The sequence below is a fragment of the Phodopus roborovskii genome, unplaced genomic scaffold (genome assembly GCF_943737965.1).
Source record: "Phodopus roborovskii unplaced genomic scaffold, PHOROB, whole genome shotgun sequence".
NCBI classification, from domain to species: Eukaryota; Metazoa; Chordata; class Mammalia; order Rodentia; family Cricetidae; genus Phodopus; species Phodopus roborovskii.
The window spans coordinates 1,489,708-1,512,450 of NW_026126461.1; the positions used below are offsets into that span (position 1 = coordinate 1,489,708).

Consider the following 22,743-nt stretch of genomic DNA (forward strand, 5'->3'; position numbering starts at 1 on the left):
GGATCAGTTCTAATTATACTTTTTTTTTTTTTTCAAAATGCCCTGCTTTTAAGCAGTGACTCAAAAACCAAGGGCTTCTGAGCAAGGTAGCAAATGAAATTCAATGGAGAAATGCCCCCATGTTTAGCGTTTGCTTCCCAACTGCAGCCGCTACATAAGTGGAGGGAAGCAGGCATTAAGATCTTTAAAAATCAATCTGTAAGGCAGGGATCTGAACACCCAGAGCAGGACACACAGAGAAGTGTGTGTGTGTGTGTGTGTGTGTGTGTGTGTGTGTGTGTGTGTGTGTATGTTTGGGATTTGCTGCTAAAATTAGCCTGTGCACATCAGCTTGGCCTCATTAATTTTTAGATATAACATTCTGATCCATGGGAAATTGGAAAAAAAGGGAAGCATTTTCTTTTTTTTTAAATTACATGTTACTAATTTGTGTGTGGGTTTGTGCATGTTGCACATGTGTGAAGCGGTCAGAGCATGACTTTCTGAAGTTGGTCCTCTCCTTCCACCATGTGGATTGGGATGGAACTCAGTTCGTCAGGCTTGGTAGCAAGCACCTTGACCCCCTGAGCTAGTCTTCTATAGATGTGATGCTCTATTCTTTGGAAAAACACTTTATGTTGTGAATACCTACTTATTCACCTACTCAATTCTCTCTCTCTCTTTCTCTCTCTCTCCCTCCCTCCCTCTCTCCCTCCCTCCCCCTCTCTCTCTGAGGATAGCACCCAGGGCCTTTACCACTGAACAGCACCCTGGCTGTTGAAAACACATTTTCAACTGTCTGTAGCTCAATTTTACTGAACCATTTCCTCATCACTGAGCATTTAGGCTTCTCCCATCGGTCTCCTAAGTTTTATTCAGCTAGACACCCTAATAAAATAACCTGCCTGGTTATTTTACAATATAGAGTTCCAGACTGAGAGAGACTGGACACCATGCACATCTATTCTCTCTTGGGTGTGGTGCAGATATTGCCCTGTCCTTATTGACTGTTGGTGCTCATGTAAGTGTTCTCCCAAACTAGGGTTTAAATGTAAATACACAGCTGGATCTGGGGATGTAGCTTAGGTGGCATACGGCTCGCCTGGCATGCATGAAATCCTGGGTTTAACCCTCAGCATTCTATAAAAGGCCTGGGGTGGTACAAGCCTGTAACTCCAGCATTTAAGAAATAGAGGCAGAAGGAAAAGAAATTCAAGGTTGATGCCATTTTGGCTTAAATTTTGTTTGTTTGTTTGGTTTGTTGTTTTGTTTGTTTGTTTTGATTATCAGTGAATTTGACTTTCACTTCTTTCATTTACTTAGTGGCCATTTGTAGTTCTTTTAAAAGTTAGCATATTTATGTCTGTGTGTATGTGCACATGTGTGCAGGTACCCACAGAGGCCAGAGGCACTGGATGCCTCTGGAGCTAGAGTTACAGGTAGTTGCTAGCCATCTGATACGGATGCTGAGAGCCAAACTCAGGTCCTCTGCAAGGGGAATGCACACTCTTAACCCCTGAGCCATCTCTCCAGTCCCTAAACATCTATGTGCACACTCTTAACCCCTGAGCCATCTCTCCAGCCCCTGAACATCTATGTGCACACTCTTAACCCCTGAGCCATCTCTCCAGTCCCTGAACATCTATGTGCACACTCTTAACCCCTGAGCCATCTCTCCAGTCCCTGAACATCTATGTGCACACTCTTAACCCCTGAGCCATCTCTCCAGTCCCTGAACATCTATGTGCACACTCTTAACCCCTGAGCCATCTCTCCAGTCCCTGAACATCTATGTGCACACTCTTAACCCCTGAGCCATCTCTCTGTTGGCCATTTTTCTCTGAGTGGCTCATCTTATCATTGTTGATAGAGCTCCACAGCTGACTGGAATCTGGGTTCACTAACATGTATAAAATGTAGGGCTTCATTAGGCTTGCTAGTCAGAGGGCTTCCAGGGATCCACCTGTCTCTGCCTCCCCTGCCATCATTGCTGGCATTGTGGCCATACCATCATGTCTGGCCTTTTATGTAGATTCTGGGGACCCGAAATCATGTTCTCACACTCAAGAAGCAAGCGTGCTACCCAGTGAATCATCCCTCTAGTCCTCCACCATCATTTGATGGTAGAGCATGTGAGTGCTCCCTAAATGCAGCTCAGGCACCATGAGTTCACAGGACCCTCACTACTGGCAGTGAAATAGACTGAAATGATAAAGCTAGCCCAGACGCTTTGTGCGCCCACAGCTGGCCTTGGACTGGGGAGTCTCTCGCCTCAGACCCCGGAATGCTGGGATTACAGATGTGCGCTGCCACACCTGGCTCCATTCGAAGTTCCCACACAGAGTTTACATTTTATTTTCTTGTTTCACTAATAGAGGTAGACTATGTAGTGAGCTGCTATGACTTGTACAGTTTCACTAGATATTAACAATAAATGTAAGCTTTCTTTTTAATGAAAGTTTATTTTTTTTTACATATGGGTGTTTTGATTGCATGTATGTCTGTGCACGATGTGTATGCCTGGTAGCCAGGGACACCAGAAGATTATGTTGGAATCCTTGAAATTGGGGTTACCAATGGATGTGCATTGCCGTGCAGGTACTAAGAACTGAACTCAGGTCCCCTGGAATGGGAAGCCAGTGCTCTTAACTGTTGAGCCATTTTTGGTGGTTTGTGGTACCTGGAAATAACCACTTCTCCTTAGAGCAGAAATAGGAGCCTCAGGCTGGGCAGATGAGTCTGAGTCTGTTGGTAAAGGTCCTTGCTGCATAGGCCTGATGACCTAAGCTTGACCCCTGGGACCCTTAGGAGGTGGAAGGAAGGAACTAATGCTACAAAGTTGTCCTTTGACCTCCACATGACTCAGCGCACACCCACCCACACACATGGAGTATTTATAGAGAGATAGACTATATTGTTGTGTGCATGTACATATGACAATAATAAATCTGAAACTCCGTTAAAAAAAGGAAAAAAACAACATAGGAGTCTCAGCCATCCTCCTGCCTCAGCCTCTTGCTTGCTGGGATTACAAGCACAAGCTCTAAAGATTTTGAAATAGGCTTACATTCACTTACATTGCTGTCTTTGGAGTATGAGGAGTGTTTTACTCAGACTACCCTGCTTCTTCTTCAGGCTCCCATGTTCCCGTTGTCTCTCTCTCCTACGGTACAGCATGGTGTGTGGCAACCGACTGGACCCCAGGGCCCAATTCATCATGGTTCCACCTGCTGAAACATACCTCTCTTCTCCTCAGACCCCCTTTTCCCCGGCCAGGAAGGAACACATAAGCCATAAGCAGGCTGGAAGATTTTCTAAGAAAAGGAAGGCATGAATTTCATGAAGGAAGACAGCTGCAGCAGAGGGAGAAGCCCAGGACTATGAAGGGGCACCTGCTTGATCTTGAACTTGGAAATTTCTCATGATCTGTGCAGAGCAATGGCAGGAGCCAGGAGAAGCCATGTCTGCTAAAGCTCTCATGAGGCTTCAGTTCAGGAGGTGCCTGGGTTGCAGAGAAGGTGCCCTCGGGGTGGGTGATGCTTTTATCTTGGATGCTTTTATCTAAGGAAGCTACTGGGGGGGTTCTGCACCTCTTTCTCTCTTTGTGCATACCTCATTGCCTTTGGCTCATCGGAAGCAGCATGGGACCCCCATCAGATGCAGCTCTTTTGGCTGACCCCCTGGCTTCCAGAAGCGCAAGCTGAACCCAAGTCTTTTCTTTACAAATGACCCAGTCTCTGTACCAGTATGGCAACAGAAAGTAGAATCAGAGACTGGCATTTTAGGGATAAGCCAGTTTCACACAGCTAACAAGCATCAGGGTGAAGAATCAAAAGCCCGGGCAGGTGGGTGCCAGCACAGGGTGAGTAACTGTTCTACCACTTCCCCTTTGCTATACTGTGGGGAAAACATTAAACATGTCAAAATAATCCACTAATCAATCAAGAGCATTGATGGAGAAGCCCAGCGGGAAAGGCGGCAATGAGGCTGGGGTACGTGTAGTTCAGTTTGTGCAATGTTCGTCTAGCATGTGCCCTGGGTTCCATCCTCAGTACTGGCTAAACATGGCATGATAGCACATGCCTGAAATTCCAGTACTCAGGGATAGAGGCAGGAGGATTAAAAAGTTCAAGGCTAGAGAGATGACTCAGCAGTTAGGAGCACGTGACAGTTCCTGCCAAGGACGTGGGTTTGGGTCCCACCACCTGAGTGGCAGCTCACAATCACCCATAACTACAGTTCCATGGGACACAACCACCTTATTCTGACATCTGAGGGCATCAGGCACACCCGAGGTAGACAGACATACACACAAGCAAAACATGCATGTAAAATAAATATTTAAAAATAAATAAATTAGATAAAAATACTGCCTTTAAAAGTCCAAGGCCATTATCTGATACCTAGTGAGTTTGAGGACAGCCTGGGCTACATGAAACCCAGAAGAATGAAAAAGAGAGAAACAAGGAAGAAGAAGAAAGAGAAAGGAAAAGAAGAGGGCAAAAATAAGAAACCTAAACAAGGCACATTCTTCACTCGATGGACCAAAGGACACGTGGAGGTTTGTTCGGGACACTCCGGTGTCTTTACCCCAACACTTGGAATCATCAGAGTTTCTGATTTCAGGTTTTCATTTTTGGGTTTGAGGATATTTGCATAAAATATGAGCATTGTTGGGAGTGAGGCCTGATTAACTATGTTTATGAGCATTTTATGCACACAGTTTAAAAAGCAATTTGAATTGAATTTGTGTGTGTGTGTGTGTGTGAGTGCGTGCGCACACATGTGCGCATGTGAGCAGAGGACAGAAAGTGTGCTGATACCCTGGAGCTGGAGTTACAAATGATTATGAGGGGATCAGCATGGGTGCTGGGAGCCAAACTCCAGTTCTATAGGAGAGCATCGAGTGATCTCTTAACCGCTGAGCCATCTCTCCATACCCTAAAAGTAACTTTACATAAAACATCTTCAATGGTTTTACATGGGAAACAGTTTGCTGTCACAGAGCTGTCTGTCGGCGTGTGGCATCGTGTGTTCAAGTTTCTGATGTTGGAATGTTTTGGATTTAGGGTTTTTCAGAGTGGGGCTGTTCAGCCCATACTGCCTTTTGAACGCCCTGTGGTGGGATCTGATGTGAGGTGCAGCTTCGCTGCTGTGAGGGTCCCATGGTCTTGCAAGAATAAAGGGATAAACCACACACATGACTGAGTTCTCTTGAGCCCACACTGCCCATTGCCACCCTGCACTATGTCCACAGAGCATCCTGGCCAGCCAGTGAGCAATGTTGACTCCTATGGCACTTGTAAACTGTGATGCCGTTATGCCCTTTTAATGATAAAACTGCAGGAGTGGACCCTGAGGGAAGTGGTTGTTTTGAGACAAGATTTCAGCCAGTGAGCAATGTTGACTCCTATGGCACTTGTAAACTGTGATGCCGTTATGCCCTTTTAATGATAAAACTGCAGGAGTGGACCCTGAGGGAAGTGGTTGTTTTGAGACAAGATTTCATGTGCAGCCTGGAAGTCTGCCTTCCACCTGGGAAGGGGTCACTGACCTGTGCCCTCAGGCCCAGCAGAGCAGGGGCTGTCATAAAAACTCAGATGATGGTGGATAAGTTAGTTGTTGATCTCACTATCAGGGAAGGTCAATTTGAGCAACTATAAATGCCCTTCCCTGATAATGAGATCAACAACTAACTTATCTGCCATCATGGAGCCCTCATCTAGTACCTGTTGGAAACAGAAGCAAACACCATTGAACTAGAATCCAGATGCAGACAGAGAGGACAAGACCAGGTTGCAGAAACACATAGAGACAGCTGACCTGAACAAGGAGGAGCTAACCAGCCCCCCCCCCCCAGACTGATAGCTGGGAATCCAGCATGGGACTGACTCAGACCCCCGGAACATGGGTCTCAGCTAGAAGGCCTGAGCAGTCTAAGGGACCTCAGACAGTGGAACCAGGATGCATCCCTGGTGCACAAAAGGACCTTGCGGACACATCCCCCATGGAGGGATAACTGCCTTAACCTAGAGACAGGAGAGAAGTCCTAGTCCCTACTTCAAATGACCTGACAGATTTACATGACCCCACCTGGATGACATAGCCCTACATGTGGAATTGGGGTGGGGAGGGGATGGGAGGGGAGAGTGGTCAGGGTGCATGTGAGGGGGCAGAGAGGGTAAGAGGGAGGGAGAGGGAACTGGGATCGACATGTAACAATAAATAAATAAATTAATTAATTAATGAGATGAAAGCTGCAGGGGGCCTAGTGGAGGTGTTGGTATTCTCTGCTTCAAAAAAAGATAGTGTGTGTTGGTGGGCTACTTATGGGGTTTACAACATTTAGAAGTCAGTGCACCTTTATCCACCCGAAGGGCCTTCAACAGTATATTCGATGTCTGATAATATGGTGGCTTTGTTTTCTAACTCACTAGAGCGTTCCCCAGTGCTCATTTGCCTTTATAACTGGGGTGTGTGTAAGTGTGACCACTGTATTCATGCTTTTTTTTTTTTTTTTTTTTTTTGCTTCTTGTTTCTGTTTTGGTTTTTGAAGCAGGTTTTTGTGTGGCCCAGGTTGGTCTTTAACTGCCTATGTGAGTGAGGTTGACTCTTTGACTCTGAACGCACATCTTCCTGCCTCTGGCCAAAGTGTGCTGGAAATACAGGCATGTGCCGCAAGCCCAGCCCCGCTTCTTTGCCGTTTGTCCCCTTCCTATGTGACTGTGTTAGGCTCTGTTTATACTGGAAAAGGTTTACACTGTTTCAAAGTTTTAAATATATGAATTGATCTCTGAGTTTCACTCAATGACAACAAACTCCCAGATAAGATCTTGATGTGGCCCCACGCTACGAAGGATGTCAAAGTTTAAATATATGTCTACTTGATTCTGTCAGACAGGACACTCATGTGAAACCTAGGTGGTCCTTCCCCCCATAGTGGAGCCCGAATTGAACTGGGGACACAGGCGGGAGCTAGGCTCTGCTTTGTCATTAGCCTTTCTGTCATTGAGACATGATACTTACATCTACAAGTTCACACTCACACTCAAGAACCACACAAGCAAGTTACAAAAAGGATGGATAGCTTCCCCACCATGTCCCGTTGACACCCCCCCCCCCGCTCTCCAGTGAGACCCTTTCTCCCATTGACCCCTCTCCTTTTTATCATACGTTCACTGCTCAACAAAAAACGCACACTCGTTACATGTTTCTGTTACTGATAATTTCCCCTTGATTACTTCTCACCGCTAGCAACCAACCATTGTGTCGCTCACTGGCTGCCTCTACCTCTTTGCCCTCAGGGAGCAGGCCCAGGACCTTCCACAAGGGGTCTCTTGGACCCTCATACATCCTGAATCCACGTGGTCCCTAAATGTGGAAAGAAGCATGACCCACTCTGTCACCTGCAGCCGGAGTCACAGACACCAGTTCTGTACCAGTTAGGGCTTCAATGTCATCATAACAGAAAGGCAGTCACCTGTCTAACAAGAGCTACCAATGCTTTTAATACTCAGCATGGTGGCACTGAGCCAGATCAGAAAGTAGCTGGGCAGTTTGTGACCGGTGAAACGTTTCTTTCCCTATCTGTGGTCATAGACACGGTCATCCCTGAACTGCTCTAGCGAGCCAGCTGAGAACTTGAGCTCTGCAGAGGACCCCTCAGACTCCCTGTACCTCCCGTCCCACTTGGGGGCCCTGCATTACCTCCTGCAGCTTGACCTCCTCAGGCTGGAGGATGTCCAGCACACCGCTGCTCTGAATCTCAGGAAGGTCTTGCCAGAGGTTGAACCTGGAGTGGGGGTTGCTGAGCAGGCAGATCTGAGGCAGAGCCCTCCTCTCAGGTGGACTGGCTAGCTCCTCCTCCTCCTCTTCCTCTTCCTCCTCTGGGGTGTCTTCCCCAGCCTGGGACCCATCAGAGTTGCTTTGTATTTCTGCATCCTGTTGCCTCCGGGTTTCAATTTCTTGGAGAGTCGATTTGTCTCTGTACTCTTGATACAGGAGCCCTGAAATCAAAGAGTTTCAACAAAGACAAGAACAGGATGTCAGGGAAAGGTCTGTTTGAAGCCCTAGCACACACAGAGTAAGCCAGCATGCCCTAGGCCTCAGCAGCAGGTTCTGACCCTGCAGAAGAGACCACCCATAGCCTTCATTGATGGGAAGATCAGCATGTGTAAGTTTCTTCTGACAAGTCAAGAAATCTCTGAGTAGATCCAAAATTGCCTTTCCCACGCACACTGGAATAAAACAAGAATACAGACCTTGATGTGTTAATAGGCATGCATGCAAAATTGATGGAAATGTCCCAATTATGTTTGAATCTCCCACCAGGGTCCTTTCCCTAGCTTTAGATGTTTCAATCAAGTCTATCAGATGTTTCAATATTAAAGCATAAGTCTATGCATCCCTGAACTGGGAGTGGTTGTATGTTTTCATGTTGAATCAGTGTCAACTGAGCCCAAAGGAAACTGTTGCCTCTGCCATTCACACTTGAGGGCATATTCCCTGACAAATCACATTTAAAAACAAAAGTGACCCAAATCTCAGGTGGGAGACTAGGGGTGCTAATGGATCAGTGTAAACTCAGCACCTCACAGGAAAGAAACAAGGCAAGCATTTGAGATATTCTGGCTGCACAACAGAGTGACAGCCAGCCCCTCCACACAGGCTGAAGGTGTGGGACACTGCCTGGCAAGAGGCAGCAGAAGGGTGTTTACCCCAAGAGTCTTGTAGTTCATACTACAGAGGTAGAACTGCCCTAGGGGTCTGTGCAGACCCCAGATAAACAAGCTGAGGTGTCTGCATGCATGGCAGAGAGGACAGGGCCCATGGCATTTCCCAGGACTATAAGAACAAGGCATCAATTAAGTGGGGGGCAGGGCAGAGCCAAGGCCCTAACTCGTGGCATCATTACCAGGTAGAAGACAAGCCCTGTCAGCTAGCTGGCACTGGATCTCCAACAATATTCAGGTAACCAGTTTGGCAGGAGGTCTGATGGCTCCATTGGTGGAGGCAGGGAGCAGAGGACTGGGGTGCCAGAGAGATGCAGGTATACGTGGGCTGCCAGGGGGCCCATTAGACAGCGGGATATACTGACATGGAGTTAGAGGCCCTGGAAAAGGTACTTTCGTCAGGCAAGATCCAATAAGGTTAAGGGGGACGCTTGCAAAGCCTTGCTGTGGAGGCAGCAGGGATGTGAGCCACCATTCCATGCATGTGGCTCGGGATTACATCTAAACAGCAGAAAGGAGAAAAAGAAATGGATCACCGTGGAAATCCTGACAGCAGCGGGAGACATTGCTTTCACTGGCAGGGGTGACTCTGGCACAGATCCAATCTGTGAATTAAATTATTTGCTTCCGACACTTGGTGACTCTGTGACTCCGCATCATGAAGCCTTTACAACAAGGCCGGACAGCCCTGATTTCAGAGGATTAAGATCCTGGGTTTTTGCCGGTTCTCCTATCTGTGGAATTCAACATGGAGTTCATTGGCCAAAGGGGTGCTAAGCAGCATCAGAGTCCATGCTAAACTCCGCCTAGGTTATGCTCTCCAAGGATGGCCTAACGTCACCTCAGAAACTAGTTTAACATACACACATGTGTGCTCGTTTCTGAATGTTGGGGTTCACGTGCATGTGATTGTACATGTATGTAGGCATGCATGTAGAGGGCATGCATCATTCTTCAGGTGCTGGACACCTTGGGTTTTCTTTTTCTTTTGAGACAGATTCCTTATTGGCCTGGGGCTCACCAAGTAAGTTAGGCTAGCTGGCCAGTGAACTCCATGGGTACTCTCTATCTGTCTCTTCAGCACTAGGGTTACAAACATGTGATGGCATGCCTGACTTTCAGTGGGTTCTGGGGGCCGAACCCAAGTCCTCATACTTGTATGTCCAGCATTTTATACCTCCTCAGCCCTCCACAGTAATTATCACGCAGAGAGTCTCACTATGTTTGCTGGGGCTTCCTCCAGGTGACTTAGCAGAATGGGTACTTAGTCATGGTTGAACACCTTTTAAAATCACCATTTCCAAGCTTCCTGAAAGCATCTAACTTAGCATGTTTTAAAGACTCAAAAACACACCTGATGCCACAGGCAGCAAACTGCGGGCAAATACTACCCCAGACTTCTTCATGGTGCATGTGCTGGCAGGAGACAAAAATACCAGCACTGTGGGTAGCCGTGTTGAAAATGGTATTTCTGAAAGTGCTTCACAGTGGACGCCGCCTCTTCCCCGTCCCCTCCCACTGCTGTTTCCACTGAGGAGGGAAGGGCTGGGCTGGACATTCTGTGCTCAGAGAAGTGGGCAGGGACCCACGGCGGCTCTCCCCTCCATCACCAGTGGTGGTGGGTCTCAGAAGCTGCTTTGACACCACTGGGGGACTGAGGTATCTGAATGCTGTCCTTCTCCCCCATCCCCACCCTCCCACTCCCTAGCAATGCCTATGCTGGGATCTAGGACCCAGAGTAAAGTGCTAGGAGGAAGGGCCTTTGGGGAAGTGGATCCCATGAGTGGAGTTTATCCAGGAGAGTGGAGGGTGCTGCACTGTTCTTCTGCCGTGTAGGGCTCTTAGATGACCCACAAAGCAGAGAGAGAGAGAGAGAGAGAGAGAGAGAGAGAGAGAGAGAGAGAGAGAGAGAGCAGCCCTTGCCAGACACAGATCTGCTGGGGGCCAGAACCACCGACTTGCTGCAGAACTCTGAGGGGAAGCACCTGAAACATTATAAATCACCCAGTGTTAGGATTTGGATGTAGCATTTCCCCCCCAAAAGCCCTCCACTGTAGCAATAGTGAAGGGTGGCCTTATGGAAGGTAATTAAGTGACATAGGCATCTGAAAGGTTCCCTCAGAGCTTTAGGTCAAAAAGCAGGTTGTTCTAAAATGAACCCTCTGACCCTGGACCTCTCTACCTTCCCTCTCACAGTCTTACTTTGCTACCTTTTCCTGTGTGTGCCATGGTTCTAACCAGGGCTAAAAGAAATCGGTGCCCTACTCTTAAACCTTAAAAAAGGGGTAGAGGTCTTAGCCTGAGGTATTTTGTCACAGCAACACAAAATATACCAAGACATCCAATCTAAGGTTTGTGTCAGGAAAAGGTAATATCTTCTAAAGGTCTTTCTTTTTTGTTTTATTTTTTGTTTTGTTCTGTTTGTTTTTAAAACAGGGTTTCTCTGTGGTTTTGGAGGCTGGCCTGGAACTAGCTCTTGTAGACCAGGCTGGTCTCGAACTCACAGAGATCCACCTGCCTCTGCCTCCCGAGTGCTGAGATTAAAGGCATGTGCCACCACTGCCCAGCCTAAGGGTTTCTTAAAACCATCTCTGTGGTCCTTTGAGTAAGGATGATCCCCATAGGCTCACATATTCGAGTGCTTGGTTACCAGTTGGTGCACCGTTGGGAAGGATTAGGAAATGTGGCTTTATTGAAGTGTGTCCTTATTGGAGAAGGTGTGTCACTGGGGTGAATTTTCAGGTTTCAAAAGCTCATGGCAGGCTAGTGTCTTCCTCTCCCTCTCCTCTCCGTCTCCCTCTCTTTGCCCGCCTGCCTGCAGATCGGGATGCAGTTCTCAGCGACTTCTCCAGCTCTGTGCCACGCTCCCCGCCATGATGATAACAGACCTCTGAAGCTGTAATGAAGCCCCAATTAAATGCCTTCTTTTATAAGGATTGCCTTGGTCATGGTGTCTCTTCACAGTAACAGAACACGGACTAAGGCAGTCTCCATGAAGACAAACTGCCTTCTTGCCTTTATAGACCTTGCCTTGAGGGTGTGGTTTCTGGAGCTTTAACAGTCACCTCCTAACATAAAACCTAAATAAAGGAGGGAATGTAGGAAAGGAGGCAGGGTGACTGTGTAAGTGAAGGACCCAGCTCTTGAACTCTCATTAAACAAGATGGGCCACCTCCATTGCTGAAGACCCTGTGTTTCTGGATATTGTTACTTCTAGCAAAACACTCATACCAGTCACATTAGAACATTTCAAAGGACTCTACACTCCAGCTCCCACCCTAGGGTTACTGTGATTACAATTGTCTAACACAGCATTTTTCATAATCTTTCATTTTTATCTTAAATTCTAATGTCCATATCAGTACAACAGATTTATCTTGTACAAATTCTGTCTTCAACGTATTGCTAATGTCTCATGGTTTGGCTTCTTGTTTCCTATTTGTGCCACCAGTGAGTGTTCTCCTTGGGTGTTAACCTTCCCTGTCAAAGCTCCCACTTATGTGATCTGCAGGCAGATCAGAAAGGCTTCACTCCCGTTCCTTTCTGAAATGATCCATCCTGGGCTGGCCATGTTCTACTAGAGGGGAAGCCCCTAGTTCCTCTGACCAAAGTACCCCACCCCACCATTCAAAATCTGTCTTCCCGAAGAGAAAGCATTTTTCCTTTAAATCTTCTGAGCCTACTTGGAAAGGGCAAGCTACTCACTTATTAACAAGCAATGTCTATGTGCCAAGCACCATGTTAGGTGCCAGAAACAACGCACAAACACACTCACACCCCCAGCATCCTCAGCCTGACTGGTAGAGAACCACAGAGACAAAACCAGAGTACGGTTTACCCTTAGGCAGCAATCAATTTCCTAGCCTCCTGCTCCATCCTCCCTGGACCCTGGCTGGGAGCTCTGAGCACCAAAGACTGGCCTCTCTAAGAAGTCTTCCTATAAGTTCATACCTTTAATCCCAGTACGGGAGGCAGAGGCAGGTGGTTTTCTGTGAGTTCGAGGCCAGCCTGGTAGAGTGAGTTCTAGGACAGGCTCCAAAGCTACAGAGAAACTGTATCTCAAAACAAAACAAACGTCTTCCTAGGGCTGGGTTTGTCCCACTTCCTCTCTGAAGACCCTGTATCCCTCACAGGGTTTGGCGATGGAAGATACTCATTATATATCAAATGTATTGGAATATAAATGTATTTACAACATACAATTTGTATTTAAGAGAATAGACTGTTGATGGCTCTGACAACATTCCAGAATATTTCAAAGCAGCTAGCATCATGTTCTGATTAACAGGAACCATTCACAGGTGGCCCTGGTGGTAACACCAAAATCGGTTTGATGTCAGTAGCATTTTTTTTTGTTTTTCAAGCGCAATGCTTTGGCTCTTGGGACACCTCACTCCTCTGATGACAAGGGCTTCCTCCCAGCTCTGGCGGAGCAGGACCACCAAGGGCTGATCCCTTGGGGCCATCCTGGGTCACCTTCCTGAAAGAGTCTCTTCCTCTTCTGGGGAGGGGGGAGCCAGGAGCCCTCCTGCCTTGATCATTTCCACTCATGCAAAGAGGGCTCAGCCAGCCTGGCTCTTCCCAGAGCTCCCGAGTACGGCTTCAACTCATGGCTACCTTCCAGTCCTCTCAGGACCTCCCTGAAGAGGCCAAGAAAAGCTCCAGCCCTTTTCTCCAGCCAGACTACTTCATTCCCCATCTCGGGAAGAAATGACCAGAAATAGCGTTTTCTGCAGGGAAAGGGCTGGACCAAGAGTGTTCTCCAAGAGACATCAGGATCAAAAGCCACTGCTACAGCCCCGCATAGAGTCTCAAGTTCTTGAGGCAAGGGGCCTGCACGAGGTCCAGGCTAGCCTGAGCTACTGAGTGAAATTCCAGGCCAGCCAGGGCTGCGGTGTGAGACTCAGTCTCACAAATAAACCACAATCCCCAGCTAAATTAACTCAGTGGTGCAGCACTAATAAAGCACGACAGTTATGCATAGGAAACCATTAGAACCACTCCCGTCAAAAGCTGCGCACCAGCCCAGCAGCCAGCTCCCACCCCGGACTCCACCAGGCTTGTATGGCCCAAAGAAGCCTCTGCCCGCCCGGCACTCACCTATTTGTTCAATAAGGTTTCTCCAGGAGTCGGCGGGAATGGGATGGATCATCTGCAGGGCCTCGGTGAGTGTGGTGGGGCTGTCGGTGAGGGCCGGGCACTCCTCGGGCGTGGTCCCATTTCCAGGGGTGGAAGATGACTCGCTGTAAGAGAGGGAGGAGAATGAGGGCCGTTTATTTTCAAGCAACGACACACCTTGGCTAGATCGCAAGAGGCGACTCTCCGTCGTTGGCACAAGCGGCTACTGGCCAGGGGTACTGCCTCGCGCACATTAAATCCGAGGGGGCCACAGTGGCCGCCACGTGTCCGGGCCAGGCGAGTCCTACAAACCCTTTTTTGTCACCATACCAGGGTGCGACAGGGTGATTCACTCCTACACCAGTCCGCCCAAACCTTCATGTTTTTTGAGCTCGCGGGCAGGCGTCGGAAACTTGGCGTACCCTGGCCGCTCTGCAGCTCAGAAGGCCGCCCCAACGGGTCCTGCCAGCCAGCTGCCACCCTATGCCCCTTAGCCTTCGCGCGCCCCCTGACCCCACTCGGGGGGTCTGGTCCTCCAGTCCCAGAGACTCGGAGCGCAGAGAGGGGCGCAGGGCAGGATACACGTTCTGGAGGTCCAGGGATAGGGTGCAGGAGGCCACCTCACGCAGGAGCTAGTAACCTAGACTAGGACGTACGGGTTTCCCAAGGGGGAATGCAGGTCCGACAGGTTAGAGTTAGTGGGGGGCAGCAGGAGCCCGGGGGGCAGGGACTCTGATAGGCCGCCGGGGTCCGTGAACATCGCCCGAGGCGTGAGTGGGAGGAAGTACTCAGGGACCGCATGCGGGGGCCGGGATGCTACCGGTCCTCACCTGCCAGGCAGGTGTCCCGCCGCCGAGTCGCGCGTGTCGCTCTCCGAGGTGGAGCTGTCATGGTCCACGGCGCAGGCGGCGCTGAAGGCTGCAGCAAGCAGCTCCATGGGGACAGGCGACAGGGCAGGCGCAGGGGCCGATTGGGGGCCGCGCGGGGGGCCCAGGGCCCGGCCGGGGGCAGCGCGCGGGCTCTGGAGAGAGGTCGCAGCGCGCGCGGCTGGAGCCGAAGCTACCGCCGCCGCCGCTGCCGCTGTCGAGCGCTCCCGCGGGCGAGAGCGCGCCTGGAGGCTCCCGGGGTTGCCACGGCAACGGGGGAGGCGGGCCGGGCGCGCGCGGCGGGGGCGAGGCCGGCGGCGGCGGCGGGGTGGGGGCGCTGGGGCCCGGTGCACCCGGACCAGGAGGCGGTGACTCCCCACATGGACCGGTGCCCCGCGGCGCGTGCCTCCCCCGCGGCTGCTGGGTGGCAGGAGACGCGGGGACAGAGGGACTGCGAGCTGCGAGCTGCCTCAGCCAGTCTCCCCATCCTTTTTGTGGGCCGGTTGAGGCAGCTCCGCCTCGGGTTCCTGGAAGACGCACGGTGACCCTCGGTCCCATCCCTAGATCTGCGCCTTGCACACAGCTGGGACTCTTGACAGTTTTCATTACAGTTGAGTCTCTTAGATTGTGTCTGTCACTCGACCTAGGGAATGTATGCCCTCTAATTCCAGCTGGAGGAGAAACTGCTTGTCCCCTGTACTCCTGCTCTTGACCCTTACTCTGTGTGTGTGTGTGTGTGTGTGTGTGTGTGTGTGTGTGTGTGTGTGTGTGTGTGTGTGTGTGTGTGTGTGTGAGGAATCTAGTGCAGACTCTCTCCTGAGTGGATCTCTCTGTTGGAGCAATCTCTCCTAGCGACCCCAGAGGCTGACAGACTGGAGTTAAAGAGAAAGACAGAAGTTTCTGAAACCGCTTCTAGGATTTCCTTGCCCATTGATCTTTGAGATCGGTGCCTTACTGTTTGCTAGCTAATACAGGGCTCAGAAAGTGCAGATAACTGAGAGAAGTAGGTGAGCGGTGTAGCACAAGCTCAGATCCACTCAGAGGGAAAGGGAGCGTGGGCCAAGGCATCAGGCTGCCAGCTCGGGTGTGACATGGAAATCTGGAGGGCTTACTGCCTGGTCCCCTTACCAGGAGGCCAGCCTACTCCTCTTAGTCTGTGTCCAGGTGACAGCTTTGTCTGAAGCAGCTGCAACCAGCTCTGTAGGTACAGATGATTGTGAGCCACCACGTGGAAGCTGGGAACCGAACCCTGGGTCCTCTGCCTGAGTAACAAGTGTTCTTAACCACTAAGATGCTCCAGCCCCAAGCTTTGCTCATTCTTGGACGAGCAGATGGGAGGCAGTGCTGAACAAGTCAGAGAAACAAGGATTGTCATTTGACAAGGCCTGAGTGAGGGGTTATCTACATTTTAATTGTCATTTGACAAGGCCTGCATGTGGGTTTATCTACATCAGCCATTTCTGTGGAGGAATTTTCTTGATTAGGTTAAAGGAAGTGGGAAAACCCAGTCTACCTTTGGCTGTGCCATTCCCTGTTTGGGCCGTGTAAGAGTGACAAAACAAACAAACAAAAGACCCCAAACCTAAGCTAAGTGGTCTAGGCACGCACATGTCCATATCTCTCTGCTCTTGACTGTGGGTGTGGTGTGGCTAGCTGCTTCAAGTCTCTGCCTTGACTTGAGTTAAATAGACCCTCTCTCTCCGTAGTTACTCTAGAGTTAAATAGACCCTTTCTCAACGTAGGTGCCGCAGGAAGGATCTTCCATCCCAGCTTGCATGTTTCCCTGACTCAGTGAGGAGGATTAGAAGTGGCATAAAGCCCCCTGAATCCTGAAGCTGCAACTCATCTCTAGTTCCCCAAGACACACACTTCTCTCAAGTCTCAAGTGACAACCTCCAGGTCTTCTCCCCAAACCCTGCACCTGCCTTAGTGATTCTGTCTCCTGGATACTGACTGCTCCCTCCACCCAGCTTCTTCCTTCTACAGTTCTGTTTGCTCCATGGCCATCCCCATCATTACCACCCCAGGCTCTGCTCCCGCTGCCACCATGAAGCATCAGAGATGAGGCAGCTTCTGAACGATGCAAGTCTATCTCTTACAGCTCTGGAGGCTCATGTCTGAGGATGTGGCAGGGCAGGATCTGGTACTGCAGAGCACTGATTTCTCATTGCATCTTGGCAGAAAGGGAGGGAGGGTGTTCTCTGAGGTTTTTTTTTTTTTTTTTTTAAAAAAAATCTCATTTAAGAGAGATCCATCGTCATGTGGTAGAAGCTTCCCAAAGGTCAGTGCTCTTAACCTCTAAGCCATCTCTCCAGTCCCCAGAAGCTTCCCAAAGGTCACATGTCCTAATAATATCATATTGTGGTGATCATATCAACATCTGAATTTGGAGAATACATTCAGTCCCTAGTATTCTTCTACCGGAGGCTCCCACCCCAATTTACGTCTACATATCCCCAAATTACATTTCATTCATCCGGATAACACAACAGTCCTAACTTCTTGCAGCACCAAGTCTAAAGTCTCATCTAAATCAAGTGTGGTGGGCAGGGTAATTCCTGGGGTGAAAGAAACACAACAGTAACGCGTTAACTATGGTTAAGACTCCAGGTCTGGTTTATCCTCGGATAACACTTCTCACCAGTTGTGAACATCCAAAATCAAACATGACATGCCCTTCTAAATATAGTATTTGGACAGGTGGGGATTGCTGCCCCAGATCCAGAAGGGAGGGTTCACCCAGAAATGAACAAGGTCCACCATCAATGTGGGCAGCACCATTGATGGACAGGGGTCCCAGGCTTAGCGAAAAGGAGAACGCTAGACAGGCCGCTTTGTTCATCTCTGTGCTTCCTGTCCGCGGGAGACAATGGGGCCAACTGCTTCATTCTGCCTCCCACTGTGACTTCCCTACCACAATAGCTTGCACCCTCAAACTGTGAGGCAAAATAAAAGAGTGAAGCCTTCCTTCCTGAAGTTGCATTTGCTGGGAATTTTGGTTTGGAAGCAAGAGTGGTAGCTCAAGCAAATGCCATGTGGCTTGGCCTTGCACATCACTGCAGAGGTGGCCCCGTCCTCCCTCGAGATCACATAGTGGCAATGTTACCCTGCTACTTGCTGGGGATGGCCCATACTGTGGCTCTCTATGGTCTCTGCAATGCCCAGGCCACAACTCTTTCTGTGGATGTAGGTGTCCTTAGACATGAGAATAGACCAGTGTTTCTCAACCTTCCTAATGCTGCAACCTTTTAATACAGTTCTTTGTGTTGTGGTGACCCCCACCCATAACATTATTTAATTGCTACTTCATAACTGTAAATGTGCTACTGTTGTGAATTGTAATGTGAATATCTGATATACATGATGTCTGGTTTGTGATCTCAAAGGGGTTGTGACCCACAGGTTGAGAGCCACTGGAGTAGAGGCAGCTCTGACCCAGCCTAGGCACCCTGTTGTCATTAGCCCGGGGTCAGCCTGAGAGCTATCCTCAACTCCCATGCCTCCTAGCCTCTGCTAAACTCTTACTGAACTCCATAGGTCCCCCAAGTCCCTGAGAGCAATCTCTTTTTCCCTGGTATCTGAACTTTCCTCTCAGGATTCTTGCTGTCTGGGTACCTAACTCCAGGTTCAGAAAGCGGCCTGTCTCAAAGGAACAAAGCAGAAAGCGATACAACAGGGCACCTGATGTCACTTGGCCTCCATGTACAGTGGCACAGGTACGATCCCCTCCCCCATATACATTCAACACACATGCATACCACTTAAAAACATACATATATAAAAAACAATTTTAAAATATCGTTTCTCAATTTGTCTTTCTCTCTGTTCCTCTTCCTAAGCGGTGGGCTTGATTTTAAATACTGCCATTGGAGCTCTGTGACCTAATGGTAAAGCCCAGCCTCCTCCTGCAGTCCTAACCTCCTGATGTCCCACTACCCCAGCTCCCTCCAGGCAGGGGGATGCTGCCTTTTATCTCCCCTAGGTTTTGGCCTGGGCTTACTTGCCTAGGCTGGATAAGAACCATTCCCTCCTCTAGGACATCACTCCCTTGGTGATGTCTTCCATCTGAAGATTGTCCCCACCCGGTCCCCTTCCTTTTATCCCCAGCAGTGGCTACTTGGCACAGTGACACTCTGAGCCAGGTATACCTGGGAAGAGCATTTCATGGGCTGTGAACAGAGCCTGCTGATTTGCATGGCTCTATCCCTTAAATCTGATGTGGAAGCTGTCACCTTCACACTCTTCTGCACCAAAGAATAAAGATTCAACTTTTCTAGAATCCCAAAAATACCATGGTGAAATTACATACATTAACATGAATATAATAAAATCTTCCAGTGGAAAAATAAGCTAAAAATATGCCCCTAATTATAAAATCAGTTTAGAAACTCACTGAGTTCTGAGACATGTAACCTTAAGCTAAATTCCCCATGTTCCAATTCTCATCATATTTAGGGCTTATTAGGCAGGCTATTATTAAAATCTCTACTTCCCTGACATTTTTCTCTGAATCATTCACAAAGTAAAACACTAAGAGATATTTCTACCTGGCTGGCACACAGTAGGTTCTCCATGCACGTGTATGAGTATTTAATGTTAAGCTTTTTAAAAGAAGCATTTAGTTTTTTTTTTTCCTGGCAGTTTGTCCAAGAATTAGTTGTGTCTTCTTTTGGGTTATAATTATTGGCCTTTTTTTTTTTTAATATGGCAACCCCCAGCCTTTAGGTATCTTTATTGATGCTTTCTGAGCCCTAGGTCTCATAGGTGGCTCATGGCAGAGCAGATTTGGAAGCAGGTTATGATGGCTGGTGTCCTAATTGTCAACTGGACACAATCTGGAGTCATCTGAGGAAAAGCCTCAGTTGAAGAATTGCCTTCATCAGGTTGGTCTGTGGGCAGATCTGTGGGAGACTGTGTTGATTATTAATTGATGTAGGAAGGCTCAGCAGTGGTGTTTCTCAGGCCGGAGTTTCTGATCCTTAGAGGCCAGTTAGGTATGAGATAGGGAGGGAGTCAGAGAGCCAGCCTGCAAGCAATGTTTCTTCATGCTTTCTTTCCATCAGCGATGGACATTATCTGGATGTGTAATGCAAAAGCAAAACAAAACCTTTCTTCCTCAAGTTGCATTTGTTTAATTCTCAACTCAACCCACCCAAGAATTACTGGAAAAAGTCTCCAGAAGGGATGGTCTAGGCCAGTTTGGCATGTCTGTAGGGGTTGTCTTGATTGACTAATTGGTATAGGAAGAGCCAGCCTGAAAGTGGGTGTACTACTCTTTGGTTTGGGTCTTGAGTTGTATAAAAGCAGGGAAAGCTGGGTGAGTACCGAGCCTGTGTGTTTTTACTCCCCACAATGCCCTGCGCTCCTGACTGTGGATGAGCTGTGACCATTTGTTTCAATTCCTGATGCTTTCGCATCCCCACAGTGATGGACTATGAGCTAAATAAACCCTTTCTCCCTTAAGTTGGTTTGTTTGCTTGTTTGTTTTGTTTTTCGAGACAGGGTGTCTCTGTATTGTTTTGGAACCTGTCTTGGAGCTAGCCCTGTAGACCAGGCTGGCCTTGAACTCACAGAGATCTGCCTGCCTCTGCCTCCCGAGTGCTGGGATTAAAGGCGTGTGCCACCAGTGCCTAACTCTCTAAGTTGTTTTTTGTCAGAGTATTTTTATCACCTATCATAGTAAGTCAACATGACTTTTGTGGGATAAGGAGCCATGGCTTATTTTTCTGAATAAAGAAATAAACCCAGAGTCCTTTACATGCTAGATAAGTAAAGACTCTACCCTGATCTACACACCAGGTCAAGAAGACACAACTTTCTATAAACCCAATCTATTTTCAGTGTCATATTGTATGCTGTCAGGCTTATCCTATCTCATAGAAAAAAATGCCTTATGAGTGTGTGTGTTTTATGTAAAAGATAAAGATATATTTTTAAATATAAAAGTATTCCTCTGTGGTAGTTTGAATGTAATTGGCTCACATAATCTCATAGGGAATGGCATTATTAGAAGGTGTGGCTTTGTTGGAGGAAGGGTGTCACTGAGGGGGAGGGATTTGAGGTTTCCTATGCTCAGGACACAGCCCAGTGTCTCAGTCAACTTCCTGTTTCCTATAAGATGTAGGACTCTTAGCTACCATGTCTGCCTGCATGCTCTCTGCCATAATGATAATGGACTAAACCTCTGGAACTGATAGCTGCCCCTTAATTAAATGTTTTCCTTATAAGAGTTGCTATGGTCAAGGTGTCTCTTCACAGCAATAGAACCCTAAGGTATCCTTCAATATACATTGCAAACTTCTCAAAACTCCCAAGAGCATTCGCCTGTATCCTGCATCTATTAACACAATTGTTTATTTCTGTTGCTTCATGGGATAATATGTACATTTGAGATTGTCGTGTTTCATAGAATGGTCTAAACAAAACCAGCCAGGTTCTGTGTATAGAATTCAACACATCTCAAGAGAGGTCTGGTCTTTGTCTGACTCTTCTGAGAAGTGAATTCTGAGCTGTTGGAGAGCATGGTTAAAGAGTATGTTTGTTTACTCAAGGCTTTGGGTCACTTCAGATAAAGACAGGGCATTGGGGCACAAGGTATGGGTTCAAACTTCTGAGCTGAAAACCAAGATCAGCTTTCTCAGTAGCTATCAAGTCCCCATGTCCCCTCCCTACTCAAAAACTGAACGCTGAGGCTCAGGTGAGGTCCTCTGCTTGGCCTCTCTCTTCCTTCTTTCCTTCCTTCCTTCCTTCCTCCTTCCTTCCTTCCTTCCTTCTTCCCTCCCTCCCTCCTTCCTTCCTTTCTTCTTTCTCCCTTCCCTCCCTCCTTCCTTCCTTCCTATCCTCCCATCCTCCTTCCTTCCTTTCTTCCTTCCTTTCGTACACACTTTGTCATCCTTTGCCCAAGAAAGTTAGCACTGTCCCGGGCTCCACAGAAGAGAAGACCATGGTGGCTATCTGTGTGTGGAAGTCCCTTTGTTCCATCCTGCTCATCTCACCCCTCTGCTGATTTGCATGTCCTTTCATGGAGCCACCACAATGCGAATTTAATAGCCATCTGTGGCATCCATGAGTGCTTCCAGCAAATTATCCAAGCTGAGTGTGAACTCAAAGGCCCCCCGCTAGATTTGTGGCTTGCCCCTGAATTTGCATTAAAGCCTGGCAGCTACTTCTCCTCCCAGCCACCTCTGCTGCTCTTCCCTCTTCTTCCTTCTGTCCCGAAGACACTCTCCAGGTGACTTTCCTCCAGCTGGCTCATCACAGGCCTGTTACCCTAATGCCTTACTGGCAATTCATTGTGTGCTGATATCAATGCCTAGCATGGCTAAGGGCAGTGGGGTAATGTTTGACCGCTCCTATAGCTGGGCCCTTACCTCTGTTAGTGCCTTCTGGCACCCCTGAACTTCTTGAGGACTCTTGTGATTTATGACTATGCCACTTATCTCTGCAACCCCAGTCTCCTGCACATCTTGGGACCACTGAGGGAGACTGTCAGTAAATACAAGAAACACAATTAGGTGCCTGCTGTAAAGCCTGGCTTTAGATTTTCCTCTTCTGTAGTGCAGAGCCAGTGGTACGTGCATTGCATCTTGGGTATCTTTGTCCAAAGCTCCTTCAGTTGACTTTTCTGAGACAAAGTTAGCAGCTCCTGGGATAAGAGTCCCCAGCTGAAAGGAGGCAGCTGTGATTTGTCATGGGGAGCCCTCAAACCCATTACACCTGGACATGGTCCCTCTGAAAGGTACTTGTTTTGGTTTTAACCTCTCTCAACGTGGTGGTTACAGTGGGAGGTTGTGCTTTTGGCTAAATAGGGGGAAGGCTGAAGGAGTGAGGAGAGGCAGACAAACCCTTGTCTGGCATAGGAAGATCTTCTGAGCTCGGGGTGGTTTTCAGTGACCTCTGGGTGGGTTTCAGTGATCATGGGAAACAGGCATGACATCTTTCATGTTGCCATGGAGAGTGCATTGTCTGAATCAGTAAGAGGTAACCAGGAATTTCACTGTACTTCCAAATATGAGGGGCAGCATGGAGGATATCACTTGGCTGACCAA

At 48.4% G+C, this 22,743-nt stretch overlaps 1 protein-coding gene across 2 annotated transcripts in view; it reads right to left on the minus strand.

The window, feature by feature from the left end:
- The window catches only part of Ngef (neuronal guanine nucleotide exchange factor), a 60,884-nt gene that overhangs the window by 19,722 nt on the left and 18,419 nt on the right, over positions 1-22,743 (minus strand). Inside the window, exons 1-3 of one of the 2 annotated variants that reach the window (XM_051190730.1) lie at positions 14,660-14,922; positions 13,812-13,954; positions 7,687-7,985 (exon numbers count right to left, since the gene is read on the minus strand). In XM_051190730.1, coding sequence (XP_051046687.1) covers positions 7,687-7,985; positions 13,812-13,954; positions 14,660-14,766 — 549 coding nt within the window. In that variant the 5' untranslated portion in view covers positions 14,767-14,922. Of the gene's footprint in view, positions 1-7,686; positions 7,986-13,811; positions 13,955-14,659; positions 14,923-22,743 lie in introns of those variants that run through there. The other variant, XM_051190731.1, reaches the window with a different exon arrangement.